Genomic DNA, 27,193 nt, shown 5'->3' on the forward strand with positions numbered 1-27,193 from the left:
GGAGTGGTCGCCACCTTCATTTTCCTGCAATGGCTCAACAGGCCCACCCACAAGAGCAACAGCAGCCGCAGCTGCAGCAGCAGCAGCAGCACCAGCACCAGCACCAGCAGCACAAGCAGCACCAGCACCAGCACCAGCAGCTGCCTCCTCTGATTCTCCTGCCTCCACGAGACCCCGGAACCTTCTCGGGCACAGGCAAGGACAAGGTGAATGTTGAAGATTGGGTCACTTTGTACGAGCGCGTGAGTGAATACTAGCCCCGCCGCGGTGGTCTAGTGGCTAAGGTACTCGGCTGCTGACCCGCAGGGCGCGGGTTCGAATCCCGGCTGCGGCGGCTGCATTTCCGATGGAGGCGGAAATGTTGTAGGCCCGTGTGCTCAGATTTGGGTGCACGTTAAGAACCCCAGTTGGTAGAAATTTCCGGAGCCCTCCACTACACGTCTCTCATAATCATAGAGTGGTTTTGGGACGTTAAACCCCACATATCAATCAATCAATCAATGAGTGAATACTATAGGTGGGACCCTACGTTGATGCTGGCCAACGTTGTATTTTACTTGCGGGATACGGCGCTCACCTGGTATGAGACGCATAAGTCGGAGTTGACCAGCTGGGACGTTTGCAAATTGAAGCTTCTCGAGTTATTCAGCAGGCCATTTGGGCGACAGCAGGCCGCGAGGAAAGACCTGGAATGTCGCGTGCAGACATCGACAGAATCATATGGATCTTACATACAGGACGTATTGGGCCTCTGTCGAAAGGTGGACGAGAACATGAGCGAAACTGACAAAATCGCTCACATATTGAAGGGAATTGCCGATGACGCCTTCAAACTGTTGATCGTTAAAGATTGCGCCACCGTCGACGTGGTTGTGAAGGAGTGTCAGCGCTTCGAGCACGCCAAGAACCGTCGCAATACCCGCCAGTTTGCGCGTCTGCCTAATACTGCAGCCACTTCGACCTGTGAAGACAGCCCCAAGTTCACCCAAGCTACATCGTCCGAAAATATCACCCGAATCATTCGTCGCGAACTCGAAGCAATGGCTCCTGCAGCCATCGCCTCTGACGGTCCTCAAGACAACGCATCCACCGTCTCCCTCATCCAAGCCGTCGTTCTCCAAGAAATAGCAAATCTTGGCATCACACCTGTTTGCGCTTTTCGCACCACCGAGAGCTCGGCTTCTGTTAACCAGATTCCGGTGTACCCTTCACGCTACCCTTCCCGCTACCGGAACCCTGCTGAATGAAGAACGTCGGATGATAGACCGATCTGCTTTCACTGCTCTCGCGCCGGCCACAATGCACTCTACGGTCGCAATCGTTGGTCATCCAATTCATCTTGGAACACTGGGACATGGCGTCGCTTTGAAGGCAGTTCTCGCCGGTTTTCTACTCCGTACGATCCACAGCCTGCTCCTACTAACGTTCAGGGCCGAAGGTTCAGCCGGTCACCATCACCCCAAGGCCGCCAATCTCTCTCGCCGATGATTTCTCGATCCAGGTCCCCTGCACGACCTGGGCCCTCAACCTCGGGAAACTAGACCATGCAGCTCCCGGAAGTGACGCTGCATTAACGACCCATTCTGCAAATCCTCTGTTGACGATTCCTACACGCCGCAATATTTTGGACCTTTTGGTGGATGACGTTACCGTTACAGCCCTCATAGACACTGGTGCACAAATTTCAGTCATGAGCGCTGCTCTCTGTATTAAACTGCGAAAAGTGATCACGCCTCCTATTAAGTGTGCAGTAATGCTTGGCGATGGGAGCACATCCGCCGTTCTCGGCATGTGTACCTCTCGTGTGTGTATTGCTGGGCGCCAGACCGTCGTATTGTTCACCGTGCTTGAGCAGTGCCCACATGACGTGATTCTTGGCCTCGACTTTTTCTCTGCGCACTCCGCCCTTATCGACTGCTCGACGGGTCTTCTTCAGTTGGAACTGCCTTTTGACGCCGCTGTTGCCCATGACGTTCAAAGTCACCTTTGTGCCACCGAGTTCCTGCATCTTCCGCCGCAAGCCACGACTTACGTGCAGCTCGTGTGTGATCCACCTGTGCGCGATGGTGAATATGTCGTTTCACCTATTACCGACGTTGTGCTAAAGCACTCCATTGCTGTCCCGCACACCGTGGTGAGAGTATGCCACAATCAGACCCATCTGTCTCATTTGAACTTTGATTTCTCCACGCATGTGCTGCCTGCTGGTATTAAACTAGGCGTCATGTCGTCGTTGCAAGAGTGTGATATTTCTGAACTGTCGGCTCAGCAACCTACTCCGCACGTCAACTTGCTCGCTGCGCCCAACCTGTCAAGCATTGACATTGCCAAATTGATAGCGCCAGATCTTTCGCCCTCCGAAGCACAAGACCTCCACCGTCTGTTGACATCCTATGTGGACATATTCGATCTTGACAACCGCCCTTTAGGCCAGACATCAGTTGTGACCCATCACATCATCACCGGCGATGCCAACCCTATTCATCGCCGCCCTTACCGCGTCTCCGCTGCCGAACGCTCTGTCATCCAGAAAGAGGTCGAGAAAATGCTCGCCAAAGGCGTCGTCGAACACTCATCTAGTCAGTGGGCATCCCCGGTCGTGCTTGTCAAGAAGGACAACAGATGGCGGTTTTGCGTCGATTATAGACATCTCAACAAGGTCACTAAGAAGGACGTTTACCATTTACCAAGAATAGATGACGCCCTTGACTGCCTTCATGGCGCGAAGTTTTTCTCGTCCATTGACCTTCGATCTGGTTATTGGCAGATCGTTGCTGACCCACGGGACCGAGAAAAAACAGCATTTGTAACCCCCGATGGGTTATACCAATTTAAAGTATTGCCGTTTGGGCTTTAATGCGCCGGCCACCTTTGAGCGCATGATGTACTCCTTTCTGCGCGGCTTCAAATGGTCCACTTGCTTATGCTACTTAGATGATATAATTGTTTTTTCACCGACGTTTGCAAGCCATCTAGAGCGACTGTCCAGTATTCTCCAAGTATTTCGCAACGCTGGTCTCCAGCGTAACTCCTCCAAATGCCGTTTCGGCCGTCGCGAAATAACTGTACTTGGTCACCTCGTTAACGCATCTGGGGTACAGCCCGATCCGGAGAAAATTCGCGCATTGACTCAATTTCCCGTGCCCTCTTCTCATAAGGATGTCCGGAGCTTCCTTGGTTTGTGCTCCTACTTTCGCCGCTTCATCCGAAATTTCGCTGATATTGCGCGGCCTCTCACCGAGCTTCTTAAAAAAGACGTCCCATTTACTTGGAATTCGCCTCAGAGTGCTGCATTTTCGGCGCTCATTGTAGCCCTCACGACTACGCCAATATTAGCTCACTTCGATCAGACTGCCCCGACAGAAGTTCGTACGGACGCGAGTGGCCACGGAATTGGTGCTGTTTTAGCTCAGCGTCAGCATGGACGTGACTGTGTCATCGCCTACGCCAGCCGCCTTTTATCCCCTGCCGAGAGGAACTATTCCATCACCGAAAGAGAGTGTCTTGCTCTTGTTTGGGCTGTCGCTAAATTTCGCCCGTACCTCTTTGGCCGCAGTTTTAGTGTTGTAACTGATCATCATGCACTCTGCTGGCTTTCTTCGCTAAAGGATCCCACGGGACGTCTCGGTCGTTGGTCTCTACACCTCCAAGAATACACCTTCTCGGTCGTGTATAAATCTGGTCACCACCATAAAGACGCCGACTGCCTGTCACGGTATCCAGTGGATCCACCAGACGCCACAGAGAGAGCTACGGAGGCTTGCGTCTTATCAATATCAGACTTTCTTGATATCGCTTCTGAACAACGCCGCGACCTGGATTTACTTCCCATCATAAAAAGCCTAAGTTCCGCTACTCAGCCCACTTTTCTGAACTTGTATTTCCTTCATGAAGGAGTTCTCTACCGCCACAACATGCGCCCTAATGGTCCTGACCGCCTTCTCGTCGTGCCTTCCCATTTGCGTGTAGATGTTCTCCGACAGCTTCACGATGAACCCACCGCTGGTCACCTGGGAGTCACCCGCACTTATGATCGCGTCTGGCGCCGTTTTTTCTAACCACGCCTATATCGCTCTGTGCAAAAGTATGTCGCCAGCTGCGACCTTTGTCAACGTCGAAAACGACCAACATCGCTTCCAGCTGGCCTTCTTAACCCTATTGAGATCCCTGCTGAACCATTCTACCGCGTAGGGCTCGACCTTCTCGGGCCATTTCCCACTTCTGCATCAGGGAAAAAAATGGGTTACCGTGGCGACCGACTACGCTACACGTTACGCGATCACCCGCGCTCTTCCAACCAGCTGCGCTACCGATGTCGCCGACTTTCTGCTACATGACATTATATTGCATCACGGCGCTCCTCGACAGCTTGTTACTGACCAAGTCCGATACTTTTTATCTCGCGTCGTCCAGGATATCGTGCGTTCCTGTTCCACGAACCACAAGTTCACAACGGCATACCATCCACAAAATAACGGACTTACAGAGCGCCTGAATCGCACTATCACGGACATGTTGTCAATGTATGTTTCTCCAGACCACCGTGACTGGGACGCAACGTTACCCTACGTCACCTTCGCTTACAACTCCTCCAGACATGACACCGCAGGCTATTCCCCGTTCTACCTTCTTTGTGGACGGGAACCCTCTCTGCCTCTTGATACACTCCTTCCCGCTTGTTCAAGCTCCCCTGTCACATGCGTCCGCGATCCCATAGAGCGAGCCGACGCAGCACGACAGATTGCCCGAGAACGACTCATGCCTTCTCAAGCCTCTCAAAAAGATTGATACGATCGTCACCACCGCGAAGTCTCGTATGCACCAGGTTCTCTCGTACTCTTGTGGACCCCATGTCGTCACATCGGTCTCCCAGAAAAACTTTTATTTCGCAATGACGGACCATACAAAGTCCTTCGCAAGATCACCAACCTCACCTACGAGATACAGCGAGTCGTCGACGAAGCGCACTCAATGCCACCACCATCCACTGTTTTGCACGTCGTCAGACTTATGTGTCACCCAACACTCCACTTTCGTGACAAGCACCGGGTTGGCACTTTAACGCTGCGGGGTAGTGCCACAAGGCAGTAGTGGAATTGGGGCATAAAGCGGTAGAGGGTCCCTGGCTGAAAGAAATAACTACGAAGTGGTTAGAGACTGGTTCCAGCCCGCCAGTGCGCCAGGCATTGTCATCGCGTGTAATCGTTGTAAATATCTGTAAATATACGTTTTCTTGTAAGGATATGGCTTAAGGCGGTCGACGTGGACGATGTCACGTCCACGTCGGCGCATGTCGTCAGATGGGACGAGTTGCTCAATGAGAAAATTCACCGACGAAATTTTCTCCAAAACGCGGTAAGGACCTTCGTACTTCGGGACGAGTTTTGAGGAAAGACCGGGGTTTTGGTAAGGAACAGCCAGCCATACAAATAATCCCGGGGAATAGCTGTGGCTTCGTGAAGAGCCGGCATTGTTTTCTTTCTGGTGCTGCTGTTCTTGTGACGTAAAGGTGCGCGTGAGTTCACGGCACTCTTCTGCTTTTCAGGCAGCTTCAGACACAGATGGGCATTCGGATGCGTCAGGACGGTATCGAAGGAGAGTGTCGATGGTGTGGGATGGTTCACGTCTATAAAGGAGAAAGAAAGGTGAAAATCCAGTGGTGGACTGTGCCGCGGTGTTGTATGCGAACGTGATGAATGGAAGAATGCTATCCCAGTTAGTATGACCAGATGTCACATACATCGCGAGCATATTGCCGAGTGTGCGGTTAAATCTCTCCGTGAGTCCGTTAGTCTGCGGGTGGTATGCCGTGTTCTTGCGATAAACAGCATGGCAATCAGAAAGCAGAGCCGTGACGACTTCTGATAGGAAAGCTCGACCTCGGTCACTTAGTAGTTCTCGAGGAGCACCATGTCGTAGTATGAATCGATGGAGGACGAAGGACGCTAATTCCCGCGCATTGGCGCTTGGAAGGGAGGCGGTCTCAGCGTAGCATGTTAAATGGTCCACAGCGACTATGATCCACCTATTTTCATCTGATGTTGTCAGTAGAGGGCCATAGAGATCAATTCCGATTCGATCGAAAGGTTTGGCAGGGCACGGAAGCGGTTGAAGCGCACCGGACGACTGAAAAGGCGGTGATTTGCGGCGTTGACAGTCAGGGCAGCCCATAACAAACTTTCGAACAAAATTTTACATTCCGCGCCAGTAGAAGCGACGGCGAATGCGTTCGTAAGTTTTTAAAACTCCAGCATAGCCACATTAGAGATCGTCGTGAAAGGTGGTGCATATTTGTAATCGCAAGCTGCGGGAGACAACCAAGAGCCACTTACGACTGTCAGCGGCGTAGTTGCGTCGGTGTATCAGCCGATCACGAATGGTGAAATGAGCAGCTTGACGTCGGAGAGATCGGGATACCGCAGTGGTTGACGATCCAGAAAGACAGTCAAAAAAGGAAGCGATCCATGGGTCCTTGTGTTGTTCACTGGCAAACGAGTCAAGGTCAAGAGATGAGACGGAGTTGGTACCAGTGATTCCGCAGGCCGAGTCGGGTGGTAAAGGCGAACGGGACAGGGCGTCGGTGTCAGAATGCTTGCATCCGATGCGATAGATCACGTGAATGTTGCACTCCTGGATTTGCAGTGCCCACCGAGCTAGGCGGCCAGAAGGATCTTTCAATGTGACGAGCCAACAAATTACATGATGGTCTGTTACCAGGTCGAATGGGCGACCGTACAAGTAAGGGTGGAACTTGCGAAGCGCCCGCAATAGCGCTAAGCACTCTTTTTCAGTGACGCTTCAATTGGCCTCAGCTTTAGTGAACGTACGACTCACATAAGCGACGACGTATTCGAAGTAGCCAGGCTTGCGCTGGGCGAGGACAGCGCCAAGACCAACCCCGCTAGCGTCTGTGTGAACTTCCGTTGCAGCTGTTGGATCGAAATGCCATAGAATGGGAGGAGATGTTAGGAGCCTACGGAGCGTGGCGAACGCGACGTCGCAGTCAGGAAACCAGGATGAAAGGTCTGCGTCACCGCGTAGGAGGTGGGCCAGTGGTGACATGGTCGACGCAAAATTTTGAACGAAGCGCTGGAAGTACGACCATAGTCCGATGAGACAGCGTATTCTTTCAGTGCAGTAGGTTTTGGGAACTCGGCGACCGCTCGCAGCTTTGCAGGGTCTTCTTCACACATGTACCAATGGCACCATCTGAGGGCTAGAGCCACAGGCATGGCAGCACGTGGACGCAGGAGACATAGCTTCAAGTTCACGTCTGGTGATCTTGATCACGTGCTCTGCAGTTAACGGCGTCTGTAGCGCAGGCCTGTCTTCGCACGTCCAGGTAGCAGCTGTGTTTGGTAGTCGAGTGAAATTATGGGCGATACATCAACTTTTTGCGGCCTCAAAACGCTGGCACTCCTTGATGATGGCATCGACCGTGTTGCAGTCCTTGCATCTGAGAAGGTTGAATGCATCACCTGCAATGCCTTTCAATATGTTTGCTACTTTTTCGGTTTCTTCCATACCGTTGTCCACTTTTTGGCAAAAGGCAAGCACGTCCTGTATGTAAGTTACGTGGGACTTTCATGATGTTTGCGCACGAGCTGCCAACTCCTTCTTGGCCGCTGCCTTTCTACCCACGGACTTGCCGAAAAGGGCGCGCATCTTTTCTTTGCACGCATCCCAGCTTCCAGTTTCATCTTCGTGGTTCTCGAAACACACTTTAGCTGTTCCTTTCAAGTAGAACAGGATATTGGCTAACATAAGAGTTTCATCCAAGCGGTAATTCTTACTTGTACGTTCGTACAACGGCAACCATTATTCGATGTCGACATCATCCGTGCCACAGAACGTGCCAGGATCTTTTAGCTGCGGAAGGACAACAGTTGTTGTAGTCGCCCCGGCAGGAGCCGGTACCTGGTTTGCCATAGCGGAAAAATCTAAGCGTCGGCCACTGCGGAGCTCTGTTATATCGTGTTGTACCCCGCACCTCCAGCAAATGTCACGGGGGTGAGAGAATGAATGAAATAAATATATTTACAAAATATACAGGGAGAGTCAGAGTCAGCCGCAGCCAAGATGGAAGAACAGCAGCAACAACAACACGAGCATGGTCGCTTTCATCGTCTTCGTCGTCTATGATACTCTTTCATTGCCGATGTCGTGTAACAATATGTCTCTTTAAAACCAGCACAACGTTACGAGGTGAAAGTAAATGATGCCGTGCATGTCATCCATGTCACGATTATCATGTATGGATGTGTCATTCACCTTTGTCATCTATCCACTTCACATTATACCAAATTTAGTTTATGAGGAGCTAGCGAAACAGCCATGAGCACGCTATGAGCGTGGTATGTTGGCATGTTCTCACATGGCACGCGTGTCAGGATTATCATGTTTGCACCAGACATATATTTTGTCATCCAACAACGTCACGCAACACCAAATTGGTATATGTGGAGCTAGGAAAGCAGCCGCGAGTGCATCATAAAGGGCCTAAAACACTCCAATGTAGCATCGACGAACGTGTACGCTGGGCAAGTGGTGCTACGTTAGCAACACGCGAGCACTCTATAGGCTGACGCCAGGCGCGACCAGAGTCCGTCGGCGCTACCCGACGACAATCAGCGTAAAATACGACATGCTTTATTTGGCGCCGATGCGTTACCCAGACAACACTGCGTCTCCTCCTTTTCATGACTGAAGGATAACGGACACACTGAAACGCGCTTGCGTCAAAGCAACACAGCGTGCGCGCACCAACGAGTATATACCTCACTTACTTCTTTTTCTAGCCAACCTACTCGAATGATGCGGCTTGCCGCTGTGTTTTCCCTCAGCTTTCACCACTTGAACAGCAGGTTTCTTTGCTTTCCTGCTTTGGCCGTGCCACCTTCGGTGTGATTGCTGACCACGCTAGCCCAGAAGAGTCGCTCTAGACACAGCAATAAGAGCTTAGTTTGAATGAGTTGGTTCATCATAGTTGTGTTCTAGTAGCGTCTTGTTAACTGTAGCAAGAGACTTTCCTGTCTTTTTAGTCTCTTCCTACAGTTGTCGCGCTCTTAATTATTGAACACAACCCCCGCAGGGGCGTCTGTGCAAGCAGGCGTTTAGTGTGTAGCGACACACGGATCCGAGCTAACGGGGGGGGGGGGGGGTTCGGCTCTCTCCCACGCCCAGCCGTGCGTGGCATTGCCGTCTCCGCGGAAAAAGGGGATCCTGGGGGTTGAGCTGATGCTGGGTGATCGGACCTTTAAGCCTCCCCCTGCAGCGGCAACACACCCCTTCGGCCGCGGCTTCACGTAGACGGCACCCATGGGCTGACCCACCAAGGAGAAATCGGCAGTCGCCTTTTTCTCTCTCTCTCCCCTACAACTTCGTCTTTATCTCTCACTTTTAGTCTGTCCTGTCTACTTATCTCGTCTGTTTACTTCCAATTTTGCTGTCGGCAAGGGTTAACCCTGTGCAAACAGCCTACCGTGGCCTAGGCGCATTGGGTTATGACAGTGTTGTACGGCTGACGTCTGCAAGCTTTCAGCACCTGCAAACTTGCAGCGTCCCTTGTTGGGCCCCGTGGTGTATGGCCGCCAACGCTTCTGAACAAAATTAGGACCGGAATCCATGGAGCATTTCCCCTACTGTCTGATCTTACCGGCCCAAAGCGGGTACGCACCGATGGCATAATTTTTTTCAAACAGCCAATATAAACATTTCTCCACTTCCACGACATTCACAGTGAAAAAACTGGAAAGCAAGCCACGACCGTAGCTCCTTTTGTAGTTGCCAGATGTCTTACCGAAACTCTCAGGGCTGGATACAATGTAACCAAAATGGCTAGCGGAGACCTTCTTCTCAAAATTCGGGACAAAAAACAATTTGTTGAGCTAGGCAGCCTCTCATTGTTTGGTGACGTACTGATCACCAGAACATCACACAAATCTATGAACACAATTCGCGGAGTAGTATCTGACGCAGACTTACTTGACATGACAAAAACTGAACTTTTAGAGGGGTGGAAGAGGCGAAATGTCACTAATGTCCAAAGAATTATCATCAGAAGAGATAATAAGGAAACACCGACGAAACACTTAATACTCACGTTCGCATCCAGTAAACTACCAGAATCTATTCAAACAGGGTACAAGAACACATCTATCAGGCCATACATACCAAACCCTCGTCGTTGCTTCCAATGCCAGAGGTATGGCCATGGCTGTAAAAGCTGTCGTGGTTGCCAGACTTGTGCACAATGCGGAGTGCTAGGCCACGTGTCTGAGAACTGCAAACAACCGCCACACTGCGTAAACTGTGAAGGAAACCATGCCGCATATTCACGCCCCTGCACATACTAGAAAAAAGAAAAAGAGATGGTTACATCGAAGGTGAAAGAGAATATTTCATTTAGGGAAGCATGGCGAAGAGTCGCACCATTCTATGAACCTACATACGCTGATGCGGCGCGTCAGGGGGCACCACCGAGCCAGCCCCCGCCACTCCTTCGGCCCGCGCATAGCGAGCTGGCGGTTGTGGCACCTGCCCCCAAGGCGGCTGTATTCCACGCTATACCCGCCTATTCTCAAACAGAGACCGGAGACTCCAGAGTCCTCAGGTCTCAAGGCCTCACCTCACCAGGCGTGGCCCAAAATTCGAACTAACAGCTCGCACGTGCGGTAATTCAGTGCCTCCGAGGAGGCAATGGATACGTCGGTAGGCTTGGTGCCGAAAGAGCGGCGTGGCTCCTTGGGGCGCACCAAGAAAACAAAAAAATCAGATAACAGGGCCTGGTGACAGCCTTGTTACGTGAACTCATACTCCCTATCCAAAGAGCCACTCGTTTTTTGTACACACAACACTATTTTACATTCACCCAAAGTATACAATGGAACGTCAGAGGCCTTGTCAGAACCTTTGACGACATCCAAGAACTTTCACACGAACACTCGCCAAAAGCTTTATGTATACAAGCAATACACCTTAATTCAAAACACACCAACTTTCTTCGTAAATACGTTATTTTACGAAAGAACCGTGATGATGCTATGACATTATCCGAAGGAGTTGCCATTATAGTGAATCAAGGGATTGCATGCACACACTTACAACTCCAAACATCCCTTGAGGCAGTGGCTGTTGAGTGGTTCTTTTTGATACACTTATCACGATTTGCACTATTTACATTCCTCCTAGCTATCAGCTGCAAAAACGCGATTTATACTCAATATTGTATCAATTTCCGGAGCCTTATGTTCTCTTTGGAGACTTTAATGAGCATATAGCAGGCTATGGGGTGACTCTCGTTGCGACGCGCGAGGTCGAATGATTGAACCGTTCCGTCTCTCGTCAAGCGCGTGTCTCCTAAGTCGAAAAGAACCAACATATTATAATATCACTAATATTACCTACTCATCCATAGACGTGAGCATAGTATCTCCGTCTCTTGTGCCTCTACTCCAGTGAAAATTCATCAGTAATCCGTACGGAAGTGACCACTTCTCCGTAGTTTTGAGCGCAACCACAGCAACTGAGTGTGCACCACATATTCCCAAATGGCTCATAAACAGAGCCGACTGGGAACGGTTTTATATCATCACTCGTATAGGTTGAAGTGACATATGTACTTTGAGCATTGATGTTGCTGTCAACTACTTCACAGCGTTTTTCATTGATTCTGCAACAAAATCAAATCACAAACAAATGGACACCCTGGAAAACGGCGTGTGCCATGGTGGAACTCTGAATGCCGAAACGCGCGCAAACAGCAATACAGAGCATGGATGTTGCTTCGGAACTCACCGACAGCCAAAAATCTTTAAATCTTTATGAAAATAAAGTCTCGGGCTAGTCAAACGCGTCGGCAGGCCAGAAGAGAAAGTTGGCAAAATTTTTCTTGAGGGATCACTTCATACTCACAGGAGGCTAGAACATGGTTGGTAGGGTAGCATGGTTGGTAGGGTAGGGAACCCTACCAACCATGTCTAGAACATGGTTGGTAGGGTAGCAGGAAAACAAGCACACACACTTTCACTCGTAAACACACAGGGTGACACCTTGGAAGATCAGGCGAACTACCTCGGTGTACACTTCGAGCGGGTGTAGAGCTCGTCACACTATACTGACGCTTTCCAAAAACACAGAACAAGAATAGAAAAGCAGAAACTCGAACACAAATGTACTAGATACGAGGCGTACAACCAAGCTTTCAGCTTAGCAGAGCTCCGAACATCACTGAACTCCTGCAATGATTCTGCTCCAGGTTGTGAGTGTGTTGTTTACGAAATGTTAAAAAACTACCAATCGAAACTCAAAAACCTTACTTTGTTTGTACAATGCTATCTGGTTCTCTGGCACTATCCCTATTTCCTGGAAAAAGGATATTGGTATTACCATGTTGAAAGAGGACAAGGACTCTTCTTTCGTATCGAGTTACAGGCCTAATGCGCTTACAAGCTGCTTATGCGTACTTCTAGAAAAAAATAATAAACTGCCAACATGTGCATTTCCTTGAAACGAAAAATTTGCTCGACCCATTTAAGATTGGTTTTCAAGAGAGTAGATCCACCACCGACCACCTTATTCGTATCGAAGCACAGATCAGAAACGCTTTTGTTCATGAGCAATTCTTTCTCTCTGTGTTTCTTGATATCGAAAAGGCATATGATACAACATGACGCTTTGTAATACTAACAGACCTGTCGCACCTTGGCATGCATGGCAGAATGTTTACTATAATCGAAAGCTACCTGTCAAACCGGACATTCCATGTTCGAGTAGCAAGCGTTCTTTCCCAAACATTTGTCCAAGAAACAGGCGTGCCTCAAGGTGGTGTACTTAGTTGCACACCTTTTCTCATCAAAATGAATTCTTTGCACTTGTGCATACCCCGCAATATAATTTATTGTACATATGTTGATGAAGTCCAGCTTGGCTTTAGATCTTGTAATCTGGCCATGCGTGAGCGCCAGGTTCAGCTTGGTTCGAACAAAGTCTCTAATAGGGCTGAAGAAAACGGGTTCCGTCTGAATGCACAGAAAAGCACGTTTCTCAGGTTTTTGACGAAGAGAGGCATTCATTCTGAACCCGATATTCAACTGCATGGTCAACGTCTTTCTGTCAATACTGAACACAAATTTTTAGGCATAATCTTGGACACCAAGCCAACCTACGTAGCACACATCAAATATTTAAAAAACAAGTGCATAAAAGCTATCAACATTCTAAAAGTGTTGTCACGCACTACGTGGGGAAGCCACAAGAAGTGTTGAATGAATTTGTATAAAAGCCTTGTACGTACCCGCCTAGACTATGGGGTTATAGCGTATCAGTCTACGACAACTACTGCCCTTGAAATGCTTGACCCTTTTCATTATCTAGGCATCCGTCTCTCCACGCGTGCTTTTCGCACTAGCCCTGTGGAAAGCCTGTGCGTGGAGTCGAACGAATGGTTGCACCAAATATAAAAATATTACGTGTCTTACAATAATATTTTAATGTAAACGCACACCCATCACATTCCACAAATAATGACATGTCGAACCTTGCTGTGTTTGAAAAACAGACTTCTTTGAGACAGCCCTACTCACTTCGTGTGTGGGGCCTAGCGAAGGAAACCAGTGTGTGCCACTCGAACACCGTTTGATGGCTCCCGTAGTATGCCTGCCACTGTGGCAGTGGCAGGCAATAGATTGCGACGTGTCTTTCCTGGAGGTTACGAAGCATGCACCAATCGCACATATCCAGACATACTTCCTTGAACTGCAACATAAATACACATGTCCTGAGTTCTTTACGGATGCTTCAAAGTCTAACACATCTGTCTCGTACACAGCCGTAGGCCCATCCTTTTTAGACGCCGGCGTTCTGCACCCTGATTCAAGCATTTTTACTGGCGAAGCTTATGCGATACTTGCGGCTGGTCAACACAATAAATAACTAAAACTACAGAAGGCAATAATATAAACAGATTTCCTGAGCGTAGTAAAAGCTCTGAAATCACCTAAAAGCACAAAGAACTCTGTGCTTGTCTTGCTTTATTTGCTTTTATGCACAGTCTACTCATCCAAGCAGCATGTCATTGTCTGCTGGGTGCCAGGTCACCGCAAAATACCAGGTAATATTCTGGTGGACCAGCTAGCTGGATCCACCAACAAAACCGGTATCAACACTTCGATTCCGATTCCTGCACTCGACTTGAAAGCTGTTCTTAAGCGAAAGCTCAGGGGTAATAGGCAGTGCAAATGGAATGCGCACACAGATAGTAAATTGCATGTAATCAAGCCGCAACTTGGTCATTGGCCGCCAGTATGAAAGTCAAGCCACACAGAAGTAATCCTTGCAAGGTTAAGAACATGACAAACACATACAACACGTTCGTTTCTTTTTTTCTCGGGGCGATCCACCTTTGTGTGATAGATGTGGAGAAGCACTCACTGTACTTAACAATTTAATCCAGTGTAAAAAAATAGAAGCGCTGCGAAGCAACACTTTCCGTTACCTTACCGACAACAGATACCCCTCCATCCTGCAATATTCGTCGGTAGGGCCCCACTTTTTTGTCATAAATCATTGTTAGCGTTTTTTAAAGAAATTCTTATCTTTCACATCATATACCCGGGCATTCTGTTGCACGACCTCTCCAGAGAGCGCTCCGCTGCGGGGACTGCACTCAATAAAGCACTTGCCTCACGGCCCTTGGACGCAAGGGTGTGAACGAGTGAGGCACTTGTGCTAATGGCATACTTGTCCACCATCGTTTTTATTACAACAAAGTTTTGTCATTCATCAACACCATACACCTTTCACGGCACGGTCATAATTTTATTACTTCTATGATTTTACCCGCTCTAGTGCGAGGAAAATTACGGCCCGTATACAGCCGCTTATCACAATCATTGTCCATATCTCTAGTAAGAAGAACTGGTGCTCTTTGGCCAAGAAATGGCCCTTGCGCCACAAAACATCAAACATCAATAATTAAACACAACACCCAGACACAGTTACGTTGTTTGCCTTTCGCTTCGTTTCGCATGCAACGGCTCGTTGTTCGAGCAGTGCATCTTCGACATGAACAAAGGGTCTTTTGCTACGTGCCTTCCGCTTGACAACTGATAGCTCCAGCTGAATAAACAGCTGTAAAAGGCGCTTCTCAAAGGCAACAATGTGAACGGATGAATCATATTTACTTTAAATACACTAGCACGAACTATGGTGCTGGCATATATGGGAGCTGCGATGCACAGCACTTGACCGAGCATGAGAATGATGGATACTCACACTTTTGTCTAATCTTGGTAGTGTCGGCTTCGTTTGGCTTTGTGATGCTTAAAGGTGCTTCGCCACAAGATGATAATCAGCGAATGCTTAGCAATTACACTAGAGAGCCGTATTCTTTTCATGTTCCTTATCATGTTCCGTATCCTGCCATTCTTTTAGGCTCACCAATTCAAATCGAGTTACGAAGTTCGAAACCTTCTATTATTTTATTTTAAACAAAACTAAAACGCAACAATAAACAAACGCACAATTGCGTTTGAAGCGCGTCGTGATGAAGACTAGGTGAATTCTGGTACCACCTAACATTCCCATGATGTAACAATACTGATCGTTGGCCTAGTTGGTAGTTGCCTAATGACATGCTTTGGCCGCAAATAACACACGCACAAAGCAAATGAACACTCAATGCCGCTTGTGCTTGTCGTTGAGTGTTTCTTTACTTTTTGTGTGTGTTATTTGTGGCGAAAGCGTGTCATTCCCGTGGTGGCTGAACGGTTGCAGTGCCAGGGTTCCCTCTAAATTATTTCAGGAAGCCCTACGGGGTGAATGCTATGCCTCTGTGGAGTGGTAAGAAGCCAGCCGGACGTGAAACGCCTCCGCGCATTAGCAGCTTAAGCAACGAATTTTCGCGTGCCGTGTTGCTGAAACGCAGCCTGATAGTGTATGAATGAGTACAGGCGTATTTTTCCTATTTCACAGAAGATTACACCATCTGGCCTTTTTCCTAAAAAAGAACGCTTTGAAAATGTGCACATGTGCGTATCCACCACCAGTGTTTAAAATGGTCGTGTAGATGCCGTCTTTGCGTGAGACTTACGATACGGTGTGTCTAGGTATATGTTAGCAACTTAATCTACCACACTGGTTAATTCATGAACGTGGGCAAGCTAGTAGTCCTAATGGAGACGTCCCACTAGGCGTCAACGAGAGTGCATCTACCTCAAGTGATGTTATAGCTGCCAAATACGAATAAACATTGCACAGTCTTCCACATAGCAGTAGGCAATAAACAAAAAACAACGATCAGCAGATCAAATGTGCCTTGGGAATCAATGTGATGGGAAACATGCGGATGCAAGGTGGCTGTATTGTGTTTTTTATTAAGCGAAACGTTAAAAAACGGCGCTAAATATGTGTAAAAGTGTTGTACGAACAGACACATCTTGAACACGGCAAACAGCAACACGGGTATTAGCATGGGTATTAGTATTCCTAGACACTGCTAAATAGATGGACTTTAGGGGATGGCACTCCAGTGCAATTGTCGTTGACCCTAATTGGCAGCTGTATGGAGTACGTATGTTATATTTATTAGATTATATAGCCAGCACTGCCACCACAATTGACGTTTCAAGAATATTATGGTTTTCTTGAAAGCAGTTCGCACACCTAGCCTGCATCTGAGGCAGAATACTTGATTGCCCCGACAGCACAGTACATGATGACCTGCGCCTTCAATCAGTGCGTCCATTTATTCATCCGTACGACCATTTATAGGTACACATGATCATCTGTTCATCCATGTGCACGTACATTAGTCCACCTGTCCGTCCTTTCTACAAGTCAGCGACTTGAACGCAGACGTTATAGCCCTTAGAAACTATAGCTTCGCCCACTCGTTGTTAACTACGTAAAGTTGCATTGATTTTTCTCAACGCTCTCGAAATAAAATGATCAAAATCTTACGCACCGTTCCTTGGCTGATATAAACTGTTAATCACCTGCAGTGCATTGCGCCTAGCTACCGTTGATCCTAACTTGACCAACGGCTGTGTCGCCGAAGTAAATATGTAATGTTTATAAAATTGCAAAGCCAACACTGCATCCCCAGTTGATGGCTTATGAACAATATGGTCTATTCAAAAAGACATCATGAGACCTTGTTTGGTTCTGTGGTAGAATAGTTGTTTGCTGCGCAGAATGCTGCGATTATATTTCTGTGGAGACCCTCACACTTTTCTTTACATTCGTTTGGTCAAAGCAGCCAGTGTAAGCTTTTTTAAGGCTCACGCATTGAAATTACTCAGGTCTGTTCTTTTCCTTCTTGGGTAAAAATAAACTGTCAATCACCACCACCAGCGTAATTGTGGCACATACCCGTCCACGGATATGTGCAACTGTTGGACGAAAAGGGTTTCATGACGTACGCGAAGGTGTTTGGACATTATCCATTTCATGACGCTTGAGAGTAATTGTCGAACCCTTCTATCCTTCCACACTTATTTTGGTTTACCCAAATTAAGGAAATGATCAGGAGAGCACCAAGATGTAGGTGACTTGACAGCTAGCTAGATAGGTAGACAGATGCCAAAAGTGCTTGCATGGCGCAAAGTAATTTAATAAACTACTCAATTGCGTGTAGACGAATATTACTGAAGTGTTGCACATGTTCCTATGATGGATTGATGGGTCATTTTTTTACGTTTTTTCTCATCATATGAGTTTCAGCAGAGTACCACTGTGGTCGTTATACAAGTACTACTTGAATTTCAGTTGAGTTTTAACAAGGTGCTTGATTGGGTCGGTTGGTGCTGCATGGTAGACGAAGAAAGTGCTTAACAGCGCAGACAACAGGACATTACACCCTGTGTTAAGCCATGTGCGCAAAGATAGCATCAACAGGCAGATTTTAAACACTGGTGGTGGATCCCCTCCTATAGTTTGCGCTGTTAAGCACTGTCTTCGTCTACCATTTAGTTGAGTTGTTGGCCAATTTCTTTCGTAATGTTTCTGCGAGCCACCCCTATGTCCAGCGTCCTTATAGTGAAGTTGGGCTGGTTATATTCTCTATTATAGTGAAATACTTCACTAATAATTCACGATTTTAATGATAATAGTGAAGTTTGGCTGGTTGATTGATTTATTGATTTTCGCTGTTCACTGAACAGATCTTAAAGACATACCTGCTCATCCACGAAATCATTGAACAGCATAGCCACACGTAAAAGCTTTGTCGTAGCGCGAAGCCCCTGTTTGCTCATTGGAGTTATCTCTCATGCTGACTTCACAATAGCTTTGTTTTGGCGACGCTATTCATCAATGTTCACAAACATTATGCTGGAAAATCATCACCAGGGATACAGAAAAAAAACGTGGCTTATCTCTCTTTTCTTTAGGAATTGTTATCACACGAAAGTAAAACGTGTCTTGTCAGAAGTAGTTGAGCGTTCATTGTGCACTGCTTCGCCAAAAAGGCGAAGGAGTGAATGCTACAGCAACAAATTATATTGTTCCGCGAAGAATGACAAGCAGCTCGAAGCTTGCAGCGCACATCTCAACTAGAAAGCGCGCTCCAAATGCGCACACCCTGGGTGAGCGGGGAAAAACAACTGTCCCAGCCCAACACCTTCAGCACGCTGCTCACACAGAGAGACGCACGAAATCAACGCGCAGATATACACAGGATGAGCGTGAGCAACTGTCACGATTCCTATTTCTTTGTGTGCAAGCAGCGCGTTCCTTTTGGTAAACGTGGCCACGGCCGCGAAGGAAATAACGTTAGTGCTCTGTTTAATCAGTGTAACTTCAAGGCCAAGTTGCCATGGAAGTATAAAAGATTGAAAGCGCCAAAATTCCGAGAAAAGCGCACGCACGAGTTAGCCACCGCGCTAGAGAACGTATATACACACTCTGACCATGCCTTTTGGAGGCGACCACGCATAGCGACGCCCGGCCTGGTGCGCAACGCGACAACATTGGGAGCGTGCGCGCCCAACACGCACCCGTCGTGCAATCTGGCTACTGTTGGGACCGACGCTCAAACAAGCAGCCGACCGGCCAGCTACCTAGGGCCGTCAGGTATTATCCCTCTTAGCCGGAAGATGGGACGTCGTGACGCCACGACCCTGTACGCAGTTTGAGAGAGTACAACAAAAAAAGCGTCTTCTTTGGCAGAGACCGCGGCGGCTGCCGCGAATCGTCCCGCTAATTAAGCGAACAGATCAGCGGACCCTTTGATGTATGCTGTCATGAGCTTGGGACCCCTTGACCAGCGGCGTACGCACGACGAGAAAGAGCCTCGCTAGCGCAATCTTGGAATGCAGTGATGACGCCTCATTATTGGAAGTTCACGTGGGCCGTGCATGCTCGTCCCCCTCAACAGTTGTGTGGGATCTGTGATGGGCCAGTACCATCTGCACGTGCTTCCTGATTTAGGGATCTGGGGACAACATACCTTTCATAATGAGCCACCCGGCTCATTCGAAGAAGTGCCATGTAGAGGAACGCCAGATTCAAAAACTCGCCATGTAAGAAAGAGCTCGTCCTGTACGATAGCTCACCATGTACATAATGTAAATAAACCCTCTTCACGTCTCTCTTCCTCCTGCCTTGACAACTTCATCACGAACTTCCGGTACCTGCAAACCCCGGCCGCTACAGTGCTCATGACAAAAACGCGTTGACATTGCTGAAATGCGAGGACAACAAGCGGTACATGGTGCATACAAATTGCTTGCCGTTTACACACCAGCAAGGGCCCACTCTGTGGCTCAGTGATTAGCATCGCTCGCTGAAGACCGCGAGGTGACTGGTTCGGCGCCCTGCTGCGTATCATTTCCTTTTGGCTTTTTTTCATTGCGAAGCTTTTCTTAGCGAACTTCGGCGACGTTAAGTGTATCTATCTATCTATCTATCTATCTATCTATCTATCTATCTTTCTATCTATCTATCCACCTACGACTGTTAGCTCTCCTGGTCGTTTGGATTATGGTATCAATACCAAACTTGGTGTGGCATAACATGGCTGTATAAAGAACATATTTGCATGTTATGACATGAAAAGTATGACATGTATGTCATGAATGTCATAATTTACTTTTCATGGTCCTGCAGCACTAGCGGTGGTTCCGGTCACAAAGCATGTTACAAAACTGATATGGTATGGCATGATTACATGGCAAACACAAGTGACAGAATGTAACATGAAAATCATGACATGCGTGTCATGTAACATGACTACATCCCACGCTCATGATGTGCTCGCGGTCGTTTCGCTAGCGTCACATATACCAAATTTGGTAATACAGTAGGTGAATGGATGATGAAGGTAAATGACTGGTGCAAACAAGATATTCATGAGATGCGTGTCTTCTAACAACATGACTACATGCCACGCTCATGATGCGCTGACAGCCGTTTTGCTTGCTTCACGTATATCAAATTTGGTATTACGGGACGTGAATGGATGATGAAGGTGTGATACTGGTACAAACGCGAAACATTAGATACGTGTCATGTAACAACACGACTACATGCCACGCTCATGATGCGTTCACGGCTGTTTCCCTAGCTTCACATGTACGAAACTCGGTATCACGCAACGCGAATGGATGACATAGGTATATGACACATACAAACATGATAACCACGACATGCGTGTCATGTAACAGCTTGACTACATGCCACACTGATGATGTGCTCGCGGCCGTTTTGCTAGCTTCACCTATGCCTAATTTGGTATTACGTGACGCCAACGGACGACGATAGTAATTGACTGGTGCGAACATGATAATCATAAGATGCGTGTCATGTGGGAACATGGCTACATGCCACAGTGAAAGCGCCAATACATTTTAACGTGACGTACTGTGCGTGCTCGCTGGCGTTCACTTCGTCGCGTCACGTCGGCGTTGCGATGCCAGGCGCTGATCCTGCCATATACTCGCAGGCGCGTGCCGCGCTACGTTTCTTTGATGCATGTGCGTTTCAGCGCGCCTAGCCTCCCTTCGTTTCGAAAAGGGAGAGACGCAGTGTTATGTGGGCAACGCATTGGCGCTAAATGCAGCATGTCGCATTTCGTGCTGGTTGCCGTCGGGCCGCGTCGACGGACGCTGGTCGCGCCCGGCGTCTCACAATAGTGTGCTCGCATTTCGCTAACATAGCGTCACTGTGACCAGCGTGCACCCGCGCCAACGCTACATCGGAGTATATTGGGCCCTTCGTGATGCGCTCGCGGCCATTTTGCTAGCTCCACATATACAAAATTTGGTGTTACGTGAAGTCAATGAATGACGAAATATATTAATGGTGCAAACATGATAATCCTTACACGCGTGTCATGTAAGAACATGAAAACATACCACGCTCATAGCGTGCTTGCGGCTGTTTCACTAGCTCCAAAGTACTGAACTTGTTATCACGTGACGTGAATAGATGAGGAAGGTGAACGACACATCCAAACAGGATAATCATATCACAGAAGACATGTACGGCAAAATTTATCTCAACCTCGTAACGTTGTGCTGATTCTAAAGTGACATATCAACATTTCCCATTCAGGCTTCGCATGTCATCGATTCCCACTGTAGGTCGCTTCTGCCAATTTTTTTGCAAACTGTAAGTACATGCTTAAGAACGTCATATCTGTGATGGAAATACAACAGGGGAGCAGTGGTGTACCCCGGGTAAAACCCTGTCATGTAAAAAATCTGACGAGTGCTCCCAGCGTCACTTTTTGTGAGTCATCGGTTAAGCCATAAATGTTCAGTCAGAAAATTCTCTTCTCCCATTATTATCTGAACAGAGAATTCGAAGACAAATCTCCCTCTCTCTAGTTCAGGACGTTGCTGATGCTATACATTGCTACGTTGCGCCCTTCGTAGTGGCAGACGTCATTCTGCGTGAACCTCTCTACCGGAATGCTCTCACGCTGGTATCGGCTCTTGGTCGGAGGCAAGCCTTACTTTCTCCTGGGGGTGTGCTGATGCTCGCGTGTCAGGTTGGTTGACCTGTTCACTGTGGTCGGTCTCCGAGTAACATGACAGGTACATCGAGAACACCCCTTTTTTGAGCGTGGTTAAACAGAGTGAGACAACGTCGCTGTAACATCTGTGATGAATCCAGCACCTGAACGCAGCCATTGGCCGATGCAAGTGTTCGGGTCAGCAAAAAACCTCTTCATTAAGGTCATTGCCTTTTCTCCACGCCTTTTCCAAACTCTGTCTCTTCTTTTTGCATTACAAAATGGAGTATTCGTTGTGTTGGTCGGGTATATATCTGTGTGCTTCGCTCGACCTCGTTATAGCGCATTTCAGTCAAGCTGCTGATCACATCAACGCCCCTATTCTGCTCCTTATCTGAAGGGTAGATAGCTGAAAGTTCTCAGCAGCTTATTCGCGGGAGCAGCTGTCACCGCCCTCTTCAAGTCTGAGTGTCACTTGGCAGACGAAACGCCATAAAAGCCGAAGGCAGTGGATAAGTTGATGATTTCGTTCACGCAGTCACTTATGGTTGAAATAAACATAGGTTCCATCTTGGACGAACGCGTCCCTGACTGAAAACTATTGGCTGTGTGGATGACGGCGCAAGCAAGCTTCCGTAACAAGACCCGCCAAACTTCATCCCTTACAACGTGGCGCTTGGGAACTAAAAGAACTGAATTCTACGGAGTGGCCGACTGCGACACCTTTGGAAAAATGATTTCGCTCGAGAATGTTGTAACTGCACTGAGACAGAAAGACTGTTACGCTACGGTTTTTCTTCGCACAACGTGCACGTTCTGTCACACAGAGAGGTTGGAGGTGTCATTTCGGGACACTTCCCTAAGGACGAGTCTGTTTGAAACCAGCATTCAATAGCAATAACTCAATAGCTTGTAACACCAATAATTACAACTGGGCCTACCCGACGGATAAAGTTACAACAAAATTCAAGCTGTAGCTTAGTTTGTAATCGTTGAGTCCTCCCCCTTAGTCTTTAAAGAGAGTTGGTCGTGAAAAGTCGTGAAGGAACGGGGACCTACGTCATTAAATGGAAGCATGGGTGTGACGCACAGAGGTTGACGCTGTCGTCGTCGTATTTGGCGTCGGCGTTGGGCTGCTACGCAAATGGCAGCCTTCCTAGGCTGGCGGCGGACGCTGGACCAGCTGATGCCGCATTTGATGCGCTGGCTGCCAGGTAGAATACCGTCCAGACAACGTCATTCAGCTGATCTCGAGCCCGAATTTGGCAGCTCAAGCCTGTCAATGGGCACGGGAACGTCAGCGACGCTAGGTATCCCTGGAGTCCCTCACGTCACCAGTCGACGGAGGTAGCAGCGTAGGCTCGGGTCTGATACCGTATCACCCTGATGCGTGGCTCATCTTCTTCCGGCCACCGCTGTCACTTTTCTTTCTTTTCTCTCCCTCGCGCGTGCTTCGAACAATCAGTGCGTCTGCGTCACATTAGAGCTTGGTCATTTATTGCTTGTTTGTTCACGTCCGCACCAGCTTTTTCATCCTTGCCTTCCAACTTCTTCACGGCATGCACTTCGAATTTTGCACACTCCATCACACAGACAGACAGACAGACAGACAGACAGACAGACAGACAGACAGACAGACAGACAGACAGACAGACAGACAGATAGATAGACAGATAGATAGATAGATAGATAGATAGATAGATAGATAGACAGATAGATAGATAGATAGACAGATAGATAGATAGATAGATAGATAGATAGATAGATAGATAGATAGATAGATAGATAGATAGATAGATAGATAGATAGATAGATAGATAGATAGATAGATAGATAGATGTACTTTATCGGCGTCTTTTTATTTTGCACAGCGAGTGAGCCTGAAAAAGCGGGATGAACGACTGAAGCGCATGTTGGAGCTCTTGAACTCAATACGCACCGTCAAGATGTACGCGTGGGAACGCGACCACGCCAAGGTTCTAGAAGCACTCAGGGCAGACGAACTGTGTTGTGTCCTGAAGGTGGACGTCATCAGTGGAGTCCTCGAGGCATTCACCGGTGCCGCTGGCTCTCTGGTAAGTACTTTTAACACGAACAACAATCCTCACTCAATTTTCTTATCATAAAAAAATACTGCGGAGCAGTGTCCTTGAAAGACCGTTTATCTCTTAGCTCACCCCGATACTTTCTTTAATGCCTGGTCTATGAGTGTGCGATTGTTTCCGTCGTACTTCATGTTTTTTGCCTCTCCCTCGAACAGACTGTAACTTCTACTTGGGTAACGGCCACTTCTGTCACTTGTCTCTTCTCATATTTTTCTGTTTCGAAGCAAACACAGGTGAATAAATCGGCCGATTCAGTTTGCCAAACTGAAATTTCGCTGTGGTGAAAACGATGAAGAACAGCACAGCTGAAGAAGAGCTACGCACTACTCAAGAATCACTACTGCAGCAAGGTTCAAAGAAAATTTTCAAAGAGCACTGAGCACTCACTGGACCCGCAGCCAAGACAAGAAAAATTGCTCCATACGTTTGACTGCTGCTTTTGCGCGGATACAGCATCACGTTTTCGGTATACACACACACACACACACACACACACGCACACACACACACACACACACACACACATATATATATATATATATATATATATATATATATATAATATATTGGAGGCATCTATTATCTGCTTCATCCTCATCTGAACAGCAGTCAGTCATCATCACCAGTTCGGGCTGACAATCATCATCGACCTTGAACGTGCGCTTCATCTTCGGGTCCATTGCGCTTGTTCATTCCCGAGTTCACGGCCAATAAACCTCGTTACAACCAAGTCGTCATACGTGGTGGAGGCGGATTGACGATCCCAGCACCTCTCTTCACAACGCCTACTCGCTGGAGCTCCGTTCAGGCCGCCGCTTGGACCCTCAGTCCGCCAACATGTCTCAGAGTGAGTGGGTGGATGCCCTTTCTGCTCCCGTCTCTGCACCGCAAGCCCCCTCTCTTTACATCGTAAACCACCAGCGTGACCCTCCGATCTTCGCTGGTCTCCGCAGCGAAGATGTGCAGGACTGGGTCGATAACTACGAGCGAGTAAGCGCATGTAATCACTGGGATGACTCCAACAAGCTCCGCCGAGTAGGTGCTCGCTGGCGTTGTCAAGACATGGTTCTTGAACCATGAGATAAATTTTACCGACTGGCCTGCTTTCAAGCAGGAGCTTTGCCAAGTATTCGGCACGCGAGCCGTTCAATCCACTCTAGCGACGAGGGCCCTAAATACTCGCCAACAACATCCTGGTGAGTCACACACATCTTACATCGAGGATGTCCTTGAGCTTTGTCGGCACGTCAATTCTTCGATGTCCTAGTTGGACAAGCTGCGCCACACCCTGAAGGGCATCGGAAGCTTTGCCTACAATGCTCTTGTTGCCCAGAATTCTTCTACTGTCACTGACGTCATCTCTACGTGTCAGCGTCTCGACGAACTTGATTCTGTTCGCCTTTAGTCGGGCAATAGTGAACACCGTACAGCAGACCGGGACCTTCGTGACATGATACGGGAGATCACACGCGAAGAACTCCAATCAATGGGCATCTCGTCACCTTCTCCATCTGTCAGACAGCCTTCAAGCATGGCGCTGCGTGACATCGTAAGAGAGGAACTGACATCATTCAGCGGTCCAACCTACGTACAGCCACCTCCGTCTATCCCTCCAACGTGCGGGCAAGTTGCGGCCACGCCTCGTCGCAACGTAAACTCTACTTCGCCACTGCCATCATTCACGTCGGTTGCTGCTGCACCACCGGTCCACTTCCGGCCAATGCCATTCGACCCTCCGTCTGTCCACTTGAGTGCGCTATCTCCTGGTGCGACGAACGCCCTCCACTACCCGCCTTTGCGCCCGTCTCGCCCAACATGCTTTTACTAAGTATATCGTGGCCAAATATCGCGCTTTTGCCGCAAGCGCCAGCAGGACGACCGTCGCGGGTACGACAGGCGTGAACGAGACTTTTCCAGTGGGGATTCTTACGCCCGGCGTAAGAACATCTGGACAGCAGCGCTTCCATCTCCGCCCGCGTCGACTGAGACGCGGAACACTTACCGTTCAAGCCGATGCCGATCACCTTCGCCCTTTCGTCGCTCCTCCTTTCCTCTTCGGCCAGCCTCATTTACGACTGGCAATCGGTCGGAAAACTAAATGATGCAGTTTTCGGAGGAGAAACTGCATGTAACAGTAGGACTCATATTCCTCCAGCACGCCCGTTCAACATAGTTTCTGTAATAGTGGAAGGAGTTCTCGTGGACGCTTTGGTGGACACCGGTGCTACAGTTTCTGTGATTAGGTATGATTTGTGCAAACGCCTGAAAAAAATGATCACACCTTATAATGGACCCAATCTAGTCGAAGTCCAGAGGAACACTATCTGCCCTTTTGCTCTTTGTACTGCTCGTGTTTTTATTGATGACATTTTGCATTACATCCAGTTCGATGTGAATACCTGGTGCTCTAACCAGCTAATTTTTGGATTGGACTTCCTATCTTCTTTTTCAGCCGCTATATGTTGTGGGGAACGGATTCTGCACCTAAATAATGCGGACTTCAGATTCTGCATCTAAATAATACGGACCTAAATAATACGGACCTAAATAATACGGAAATAATAAGATCTCGAACTACCACCACATCAAGAACGAATTGTGACCCTGACCTCTAAGGACATCGACCATGATGACGTCTTGGTGGGTCCTTCGTCGACTTGCGCCGCTAAAGGCGTAGGCCTTACATCAGGTGTCGTACACTTTCACCATGGCTCCGCGCTCGTCATTGCTACGAATGAAACGCCAGACAAAGTTCTCCTGCCAGAGGGCACTGCAGTTGCCTGTGTTGTGGATGCTGAGCCTGTCAGCGTCACGCCAATTAAACCTGCCTCTACCAACGACAGTTCTATTAGTAGGCCTGGATCATCCTCTCCCTTCACAGCCCTTATCAGTGATGACTTAACAGCTATGCAGGCGCAGCAGTTGCTTGCGTTATTAACGAAACACGCCGATTTTTTCGACACCTGCTCCTCAACGTTGAGCCGAACTAACACTGCAGCGCAGCGCATTCAGACGGAGGTAACATCTATTGTACATCGCCGCCCGTACCGCGAGTCCCTGACTGAGCGAAAAATTATCGAGGAAAACGTCGCTGACATGATCCAACGAGAAATAATTCGTTCATCAACTAGCC

At 48.2% G+C, this 27,193-nt stretch overlaps 1 protein-coding gene across 1 annotated transcript in view; it reads left to right on the top strand.

The window, feature by feature from the left end:
- The window catches only part of LOC142772337 (ATP-binding cassette sub-family C member 3-like), a 173,157-nt gene that overhangs the window by 51,312 nt on the left and 94,652 nt on the right, over window positions 1–27,193 (top strand). Inside the window, exon 2 of the mRNA XM_075874535.1 lies at window positions 23,827–24,030. Coding sequence (XP_075730650.1) covers window positions 23,827–24,030 — 204 coding nt within the window. The remainder of the gene's footprint in view (window positions 1–23,826; window positions 24,031–27,193) is intronic.

The sequence above is a fragment of the Rhipicephalus microplus genome, chromosome 9 (genome assembly GCF_043290135.1).
Source record: "Rhipicephalus microplus isolate Deutch F79 chromosome 9, USDA_Rmic, whole genome shotgun sequence".
NCBI classification, from domain to species: Eukaryota; Metazoa; Arthropoda; class Arachnida; order Ixodida; family Ixodidae; genus Rhipicephalus; species Rhipicephalus microplus.